The sequence below is a fragment of the Centropristis striata genome, chromosome 15, assembly GCF_030273125.1.
Source record: "Centropristis striata isolate RG_2023a ecotype Rhode Island chromosome 15, C.striata_1.0, whole genome shotgun sequence".
NCBI classification, from domain to species: Eukaryota; Metazoa; Chordata; class Actinopteri; order Perciformes; family Serranidae; genus Centropristis; species Centropristis striata.
In genome coordinates, this window is record NC_081531.1 from 16531153 (window position 1) to 16541802 (window position 10650).

At 36.6% G+C, this 10650-nt stretch overlaps 1 protein-coding gene across 1 annotated transcript; it reads left to right on the top strand.

Annotated features, from left to right (window-relative positions):
* Nucleotides 1–2786: 2786 nt before the first annotated feature.
* Nucleotides 2787–6923, top strand: LOC131986423 (aquaporin-11-like). Its single transcript, XM_059351370.1, has 3 exons — nt 2787–3481; nt 4985–5101; nt 6165–6923. Exons 1-3 carry the CDS (start codon nt 2890–2892, stop codon nt 6272–6274), a joined length of 819 nt encoding a protein of 272 aa, XP_059207353.1. The 5' UTR covers nt 2787–2889; the 3' UTR covers nt 6275–6923.
* Nucleotides 6924–10650: the final 3727 nt, after the last annotated feature.

Consider the following 10650-nt stretch of genomic DNA (forward strand, 5'->3'; position numbering starts at 1 on the left):
CAGAGTACTATCTGCTAGCCCCTCCTCCTGTTATTGCTGCTTTTTTAGAGCATAATCCATGCTAAGCTTTACCACATTCACCATCAATCAGTAAATTAGCCCAAACGTGTCAAATATTTTCACAACAAAACCTTCCACTGTGCATGTTGTGCCTCCTGCTGTCCTCAACCTGTAACACCTAAAATGTATTCTAAAATGTTGTGGTGCTATAAAGACCAGAGACAAACTGAGACTTGAAAGATAGTTTGTTTTATTTGTCTTTATCCATGAGATGTTTCCCTTTTGGCCAAATATATAGATCAACACCAGACTTGTCCTCTCAACTTGAGCAAATAAATGCTAAAATTATACCTGCAGATATACTACATAACACTTGTGTTAAGTACATAAGCACAGTTTTGAGGTACCTGCTTACAGAAGCAAATATTTACTTTGTTGATCTTTGTTTAGATTAATTAATACTGCTAAGTATAATATATATATATATATCTCCAGGGTTCATTTTAAATATATTTAAAGTTCATTTTAAATATATTTAAAATGAACCCTGGATTTAACAGCAGCATATATTACAGTGCATATTAATGCATCGATAATTATAATTCAATGACATGATAGGCCTATACATTATTCTGAAATTGGTCATTCTGTATAATGAATATAGTTTACTTTTATTATTGATACTTTTAATTAGATTTTTATACTTTAATGAAGTTAAATATAAATGCATTATTGTTTACTTTGACAGAGCACTTCTATACTGTGGTTCTGCAACTTTTACTTAGTAAAATATCGTCACACTGCTAAAATAATCGCCTAAGTCATTTTTTGTCAAAATTTTTTTTTTTTTGCCTAAATCCTCTCATGAGGCCGGCCACCTAAGGTAAAATCATGGTAATGGCCTATGTCAAATGTGTGACTTAAGCGATTTATTATGCCTAAGTCAAAATAAAATGTGACTTAGGCAATTTTTTGAACATGCCTTTGTGACTTAAGCAAGATATGGTAACACTTTATTTTGAAGGTGTCTATGTTACCGGCCTCAAGTCTAGGGGTACCTGGGCCAGTAGCTAGTTTGCTGCACAGTCCTGAGGGTCTGTGAAGCAGTAAGGACAGAGACACGTTATGTGTTTGCGATCAACTTGGCGGCATGTTTTATTCTTCCCGTCACAAAATGTCATTAAGCATTCAACTGGCCTTAAATACACAATTGTAAAATACACTGACCTCCTAAGCAAAAACAACTACTGAAATGGCAATCTGCTGCAAAAGGCCCAATCATCAGGGAACTGAAGGTAGACCTGGGGGGAAGACTGCAATTCCCCCCGGTTGTCCAGACAACCCTGAGGCCAGACGCGGTACTATGGTCTGAAGAGGCAAAGAAGGTCATCCTCATTGAACTTACAGTCCCATGGGAAGAGGGTTGTGATCAGGCGTTTGAGAGAAAGAGCAGCAAATACCAGGATCTCGTGCATGACTGCAGAGAGAAAGGGTGGCAGGCATGGCTCTTCCCAGTCGAGGAAGAAAAAAAACACAAAAACACATTAACATATATTTGGTTTTCCCTTGAGAACTGTTCCAATCTGTTTACATAAAGCAAAAGGATTTGGTAGCTACAACATCAACAATTACAGGGCTCCAAAACACCACAAATTTACCACAGTTTTACAGTTAACTCATGGCTCAAAAACAGACTGCTTTTAACAAATATATGGTATTACATTCAGTAACAATAATAGCCTACATATTATTTCCACATAATGAAACATAGCAGATTTAAGCTAGGCAGTAAAACACACAAACCTATTAACCTACACTTTCTCTGAATGCCTATTTTAGCCATATCACTGTCAGAATATGTATGTAACACTTAAGCATTATTTTTAACTCATTTTATGCTGTTTTAACCACATTTAACATACCTGTGAAGCAAAGACACGTTATGTGTTTGCGATCAACTTAGCGCCATGTTTTATTCTGCCGGTCACATGACAACACGGGCTCAAGTTGTCTGTCCCATAGATATATATAAGAAAGGCTTTATATATATATATACATCTATGGTCTGTCCCCCACTGTGCCTGTTCTAACAGCGACACCTGCTGTCACAAGAAAATAACAGCAAGGGTTCCCCAAAATGTGAAAGGAACTGATTTATGTATGAGAGGGACTAATTTATCAAGTAGTTATTAGAAAAAAATAAAAAAAATAAGGGGTGTCAGTTTTTCTTTCAGTTTTAACAAAAGCTATTTTCCCATCCTCTATATCTACATAACAGTGACATGAGCGTGTCATAAACATGACATGGGATGTGTCATGAACATTAATGACACTTTGAAGTAACATTAATGCTCATGACACTTGTCATATCATGTTTCTGAAAGGCTTGTGTGACTCTTATGTAGACACATTCAAAATAAAGTGTTACCCTATCTTGCTTAAGTCACAAAGGCATGTTCAACAAATTGCCTAAATCATTTATTTTCTCTTAAGTTACATAATTTACATACAGTGGTATTACTATGCCAATAGCCATCCTTTGTTACATCCTTTTTGAGTGAAATGATCAATAAATGTCATACGTTACACTTTTGGTGAAGTTTTTTGTTTCCTGCAAAACTTGAAAAAAATAGTTAGACGATTATTTTAACAGGGTGCCGATATCTACTATAAGACTTTGAACGATAACTGCCCCTCTGCAGTGACACATGACAGCAGCTTTATTTTGAAGGCTTGACAGCCTCGCTTCCTGTTTCACAACGCGCAGTTTGACGCAGCTGAGGTAGCGTGGAGAGTAACTTTGACGTCGTCGATAAGGAGGGATGTTTGGTGGACTGTGGTACTGAGAAGTTGCCCCCCGTCAGAGGAACGGCCTGTACAAGCGGAGCAATGACTGACTTGTATGTTTCCTTGGCGGTGCTGGGAGCCGTGGTGCTCCTCAGCGAGGTGATCCGCCAGACAGCAGCGCGTCTTTTCCCCGGAGCTTACTGGATTTACCTGCTGGAAGCGGCGTCCACTTTCCAGCTTTGCTGCTGCACTCATGAGCTCAAACTTCTGGGTGAAACTACCAACCCGGGTCTGTCGCTCGGCCTGACTCTCACCTACACCATGACGGTTATTCATTTATCAACTTTCCGAGAGGCGACGTGCAACCCCAGCGGGGCTCTGGAGAGCGTTTGCCGCGGGACCAGGAGCGTAAAGGCGGCCGTAGTCCTCATAGCATGCCAGTTCGGAGCTGGGGTCGCCGCGCAGTTTTTCGCAGTAAACGTTTGGTCGCTGGGTCTTTCCGACGTCCACATCAAGCACCAGAGGTTCGGGTTCAGATGTTTCGACCCCCTCGGCGGGACTCTGCTGGAGGCCGCGGCCGTGGAACTGGGCTGCGCCTTCATGGTGCAAGCCGCCGCCATGCATGTCCACAAACTGGACGAAAAACTCCGAGCTCATTTCATCGCAGCTGTCATCACTGCGCTGGTTTTCGCAGGTGTGATGATAACCAGGGGCCGGATTCACAAAATTGTTCTTAAGATAAAACTTAAGAAAAAAATCTTAAGAAAGAAATAGGATGCCCCTAAGAATGTTCTTAAATGCTATTCACCATTTTTTTCTTAAGAATTGTCGTATGTCTTAGGAACTTCTTAGTTTTCTCACTTAGGAAGTTCTTAGATTTTTAACTCAAGATTACTAGATCATTAAAAGTAGTATAAATACAACAACTGCCTCTGTGTACTTCGAGTACATTATAGTGTAATCTAGAAATAGTCACATGTCACACAGACTGAAAGGACATTTCAATTATATGTCAACTGGCAGAATAAGATTTATGGGATACATTCACAAAAAAAATACTCTGACCAACTACAGTGAACAAAAATTGTTTTCAAGAATCTCATTTGTTCTCAAGTTCTATCTTAGGAAAAAACTTAAGAAGAAAGTTACGAAAAAGACTAAAGAAAAGATAAGAATTTCTTCATGAATACCAAATCTTCTTAAAATTTGTCTTAGGAGCGAAGTTAAGAAAAAAGTAGCACTTAAGAAGCATTTTTATTAACAGGCCGAGACTAACCACTGGCCTGAGTTGATTAAAGTGTTCATAAAACTAAAGGAAAGCGAAAACAAATTTGGCCCATCATGTAAAATAAAGTACAATGGAATAATTTTTAAAAAGACAATAAAATAATTTAAAATAAAATACAGTAAAATAACAATAAAGGTAAAGACCATACAATTAAAAGATAGACAAATAGACAAAGGAAAATAATGCAATAAAAAACAATACAATCAAGTAAAATAAAACTAATCATAGCATGTAATTCATGCGATGTAACGCAGGCTGCAAATAATTATGATTTTCTTCATTGAATAATCGGTATAGTTTATTGATCTATTCAAGTCATTGTTCGTTTATAAATGAATATTATATATATAATTAAATGTATATAATTTTTGTTTTTAATGACAATTACAAGTTCCACAAACCAACAGTCCAACTCCACACTTAACTTATTATGATAAAAGTGTAAGAAAATCTGCAAATATTTACATTTGAGAAGCTGAATCCAGTAGACATTTAGGGGGTGTATTCAATCAATTAATCATTCCAGCTCTAACCACAAACAAGGCTATTTACCATATATATATATATATATATATATATATATATATATATATATATATATATATATATATATATATATATATATATATATATATATATATATATATATATATATATATATATATATATATATATATCAACTTTCCCCCCAATGATTATACATATCATACATGTTGATGATAATCAATGTGCACTGTTCCTGAAAATGCAAAAAATAAACTGTAAAAATATATTACATCAGTCTCTCCACAAACTGTCAAATTTATAGACAAATAACAAATCAGCGTTACTGTTCTGGGTAATTGAAGGTGGCAGTGGTGTGACCAGTAACTTATTTTTGAGACTGCTGTTTCTCTCCCTTCTGTGCAGGTGGAAGTATTTCAGGAGCTGTTTTTAACCCCGTGCTGGCCTTCTCCGTCCAGTTCCCCTGCAGCGGCCACTCCTACCTGGAGTACTGCTTTGTCTACTGGCTGGGACCAGTCTTGGGTAAGGAGCAGAAGCCTGGCTTGCTGTTTCTTTGGGTGTCTAGACTCTTTCTTTTTTTTTAAGTGGGGTTGTATAAGGCAGCTATTCTCAACCTTGGGGTCCCAACCCCAAATGGGGTTGCGAGATGATTTCTGGGGGTCGCCAAATCATTTTGGAAGTCAGCTCCGTCTCCACTGTGTTAAAGTGTTTTAGTCTTTTTGGTCATTTAATGTCTTTTTTTTGGTCATTTTGTGTCTTTTTTTGGTCATTTTGTGTCTTTTTTTGGTCATTTTGTTTCCTTTTTTTGGTCATTTTGTGTTTTGTTTTTATATTAAATTGGGGGTCACAACTCAAAAAGGTTGAGAACTACTGGTATAAGGTACCATAGTCAGTGTATTTCCTGCAGTAGATGCCAGTTTGGAGAACTAGACTGGAATACTAACATTGAAGCTAAGCTATGTGCGGTAGCAGCAGCTAAACATATTAAGTAAACATTTAAGTAAATACTATATTTAGAATATTTTCAGCACTTTGGAACTGATGCTTTTATATGGTCTCTTCAAAGCCACCAGACTCAATTTTACCTTGCTGAACACAGGAGCTTCTGGTCTACCCCTGCCTCGTTTGGTTAGTTAGTTTGTGTTATTGTGTGAAGTTGGTAGTAAAGGTTTAGTTCAGATTCACCAAATACACACAGTAAGAACAACAACAAACTAGCCAAGGCATTGAACATTGACTTTGGGAACTGATTTGGACAGATATGAAAGTGGTGCCAGTGTTCTCATCTAGCTCTTTGCAAGAAAGAAAACTAGTGCATTTGCAGAACATGTCCTTTAAGGATACATACTGTCACGAAAAAGAAAAAAGCATTTCTTCTTCTGATGCTGTATCTCACTGTTTCTATCACAACTCAAAGGCAAGCAGTGTCTTTTTATATACGAGACTGGCTTGCTGCCTGATATTTGTCTATTTTTGTTGTTTTTTGACTGATTTATACCTTTTAAAATATCTTTGCAAAAAGCCTGATTAGCTCCCATATACCCAGCACCGTGTAACGTCCTGTGTCTTCCACGTGTATCCCCAGGCATGGCGAGCTGCATCCTGCTGTTTGAGAAGATCATTCCCTTCCTCTCTGGAAAGAGTACCATTGGGCTGGACGTCCCTGCTGTCCAGAAACAGAAGAAGACACAGTAGCACCAGTGACATGAGGACTGGCCAAGTCATGTTAGTTTGGGTCTTAAGCTTTAACAGGTCTGGGTGGACAATATCCCTGTCCATGTTCTCCATATATTGTCATTATAGCACATTGAGGCCTAAGACTTGTTACATCAGAGCTGTTATTGAGCAGACAGTAGACAAACGCATAATTGTGTTCAGCTCTTCATGAACAAATTAACACACAAATCCACATATAAAAGAGACTATCATCATAACTCCAATTATGCCTGAGAATCAATACTTTTTAATTTCTCTTCAGTATTAAACTAATCTAGTTCCAGTTGTCTGCTCATTTATGAGTACAGTGCAAACAGGAACTGTGAATGGCTAATTCTGCGTACTTTTAGTGGTGCTAATGGGATGGCTAACAACTTCGGCTGTGTTTGAAGTGATATCACAAACTTTTTTCTGTGGCAACCATCACAGATATTGCACCAATAACAAATACAATATTGACAGTATGAGACAGAACCATAAATCATGCCAATGATCTAATTTTAGTTTAAGTTTGACTTGTAACAGAATTTGTGACCTTTTAACTGTACTACTACATTTTTGCCAAATGTTTTTCACATGAAGACTGCCAAAATCACATTATAGAAGAACTGTATTTAACCAAATCTTACTTTTGAAATGAATGTTTCTTGTTCTGAAACTGTTGCCTCACTGCTACCATCACTACTTTACATGAGACTGCACCTCATGAAAACCTTAATGCCGTTGGCAGCAATTTGGCTGCAAAAAACTGGGGGAAAATGGACACAAATTAACCAACATGCACACAGAGAAAAAGAAGAATATAAGTGGTTAACATGCATATAGATTGGACATTACGGCCACTTGAGTTTATATGTTTCTCGATGCACTTTGGAAGATTTATGAGCCGTTTCATTGCTACTGCATTTACCTATTTCAAACTACTACCAGTGTACTCAATGCCAGCAGACCAAGTGACATTCCTAAATAAATACAGAAATACACTTACCAAACTGTGATAAAAGTCAGGGTTATATGGAAAAATGATTTCTACTACTCTTTTTTTTTTTAAATTCTGCAACAGGGCTTTAAACTGAGTTGAAGTGAATTTGGGTGAATGTATGATATTGATATGTAAACATGGGTAAAAGAGCTGGATTTTCCTTTTTTTCTTAGGTTTAGATGACCAAAGCTTAAACTCTGTGTTCAATCTTTACAATTTCTTACATAAATCATGTTTGACTGTGTAAAGATAATCATTAACTGTTTATCTCCAATACTGGTAAAGAGTACATGTAATATTTGTGTTGGATACTGAACAGAAATTTTGTTAATCTGTTGGTTTTGGGTACATCTTTTTTTTCTACTGGATTTTCTTTTATCTACAGCAACTTCCATTTATCTGTGAACCAAGAAAAGTAGCACTTAAAACTTTAATACCTCTAGAGTCTGGCTGATAATAACGCATTCAGTGTCATGTTTGATTATTTGAAGTAACAATGTGAAAACCCTTAATTTTCTGACTCAGTGTCTGTCAGCAAAGTGTCCAGTATATTTTTAGGTGACAGCTTTTTGTATAGTGTTGTAACTTGAATAAATCTATTTGTGGGTGAAATACTTTGATTAAAACATTTATTTAAAAAAAGTCTTATGGTCAATTTTTGTGTTGTGTATTGTGTTGTTATATTGTTTGTTTTATGCCCCAAACTTTTGTTTTCATTGAAATGTCTTGACAACTACAATCTTACATTTCTAGCATTTAACATGTATAGAATATAAACAGAACCTAGTTGTATAGATCTGCCCCATTGTCACCAACACATGATCCAGCTATTGTCAGTACTGTTGTTGGTGCACTGGTAGAAGTAGAAAATAAAGCAGTAAAAATAGATTAGTTTTGATTAGGTACAGTGTTTAGTCTTCATGCTTATGGGACAACAAAGGTCTATTTGTTAACAGGATTAGTTCACAAGAAAAACACTATTAATGTGTGCTTATGGCATATGCCTGCAGGTGAGGTTGCAGAATCTCCACCGCCCCCAGGAGCACTCTCTTTGAGTCTTTGCGTGCAAATAATTCAGAACAGTCGCATGCACAGGCACTGCACTAGTATTTTAGAAATGCATACTTAGCATTCTATGGCGTGCCTCTTACCAGGCACGGTATTACTTTGTGCCAGTCGAATGCAATAAACTTTGTTTTTGTCTTTTTTATTTTATTATTTCTTTGTGGGGGCTGGCTGGGAGGTTTGTTTTTTTTTTGCTGGCAAAACTACAGTTTTTTCATATCAAGAAAAATGTATGAATAAAGTGTTAAAAAAAGAGAAATGCTTGCTTTTACAAGAGCAGTAAGTTACAATGTTAGAGAAGTTAACGAAAAAGCACACAAAAACAAACAAATGTACATATATACAAATCATGACAAATATAAACAATATATACAGGTATATCTCAAAGAATTAGAATAGCATGAAAAAGATCAATATTTTTTTGTCAATCATTTCAGAAAGTGAAACTCATTCATTATATAGATTCATTACGCATAGAGTGAAATATTTCAAGCCAATTTTGATGATTCTGGCTTAAAGATAATGAAAACCTCAGTGTCTCAGAAAATTAGAATATTGTGAAGTTCAATATTGAAGTCCACAGTAAGTGGTGGTTTGGGGCCATGTGGTCTGCTGGTGTTGGTCCACTGTGTTTTCTGAAGTCCACAGTCAACATAGCAGCCATCTACCAGGGCATTTTAGAGCACTTCATGCTTCCACAAGCTGGCACACTGGCAAAGGTACCAAAAGCTTGTTCAATGACCATGGTGTTCCTGGGTGTTACATATCACAGACCAAGAGTGTTTCCCTAGCACTTTGGCCTGCATGGTATCTGGCCAACCCGACCTTTGTGCCCTAACTCCCCCCCCCCCCCCTTCCTTCGTCACGCTCACATCTGAGTCAGCAAAATACCGAACGAAAAGAGCTCCTCTGTTCACTCTGCAGCATAGATGACATTCAACACATTGACAACATATGACAAACATGAGACACAGACTCCACACGGCTAACAAGAATACATCAAAGGGAACTGAAACATGCTGCATTAATGATTCACTGGGTTGCTGATGCACACTGACAACCTCTACTGACAGCAATGGTGGAAGAAGTATTCACATTTGTTACTATAGTAAAAGTACTAATACCACATAGTGAAAATACTTGACTACCAGTAAAATCCCACATAAATAACGTACCTAAATCAGAGTATGTATCATCAAAATGTAGTATGTAAAGTAAAAGCAGGCCAACTCATTCTGAAGTCAAATGTCCCCTGCAGTACTTGAATAAATTAATTAATTACATTCCACAATTGACTGGCAGACAGACGGATCTGTGGATGTTTTTCCTTTTTATTAAAGGTGAAACCTACTGTTTCTTCTATGTGCTTTCCTGCTGCTGGTTGGGTTGCTGTTAGGCCGGTGGTGACACTGTGGCTTTTCTTGGCTCAGGTCAGTTAGAGCTGTCTGCCTCTGTTGAGGTCAATCCAAGCTCATCTCACACCCCAGGATTACTGCTGCCTTCGCTGTCTGTGGTTAAAAACAAACAACTTGGAAGAACTCTGGTTCAAGCTTCATCAAACACTTTTAAAAAATCTAGTAGAACTATATATATATTTATATATATATATATATAACAGAGTAGCCTACCTGCTCAACTAGTCTCACCATCCTTCAACAAATATGAGTATGCTAACTCGCTAAACTAAACATTATACACAAAAAACGTATTTTACTTTTACTTAAATTGCTGTCAGTACAAGATAACATAAATATATTTTAATTATTGTTTTCTGGGATTCATAATCAAATACATGAAATAGCTTGCTAAAGTAAGGACACTCTCTGATCTTTTAGTAAATGTTAGGATGCTAACATGCTAAGCTGTGATATTAAAGATGGTAAACATACCTGCAAAATGTTTTTTTGTTTTTCTAAATTTGACCATCTATCACTGTCAGTATTAGGATATATACATCTATTAACAATATATTGCATTTAACTCCTAATTGTGACATTTGAACATACTGTAGCAAATGTTAGCATGCTAAACCAAATTGGGGAAAATGGTTAACGTAGCAGCTAGTTTTCTTTATTTAAACATTACTTTTTGCTTATTTGTTCCATAAATGTATTATAGTTATTGTCATTGTTAGCATGCTAACATTCACCCTTAAACCAAGGCAGACATTCCTTTAGCCTTTAGCAAATGTCATCATGCTAACATATGGCTAATACATGAATTAAAATAAATCCAAAAGTAAATGTACCTCCTAAAGTTTTTGTAAAATGATTACAAACTGTAAACACCATCGTAACATAAGATTATA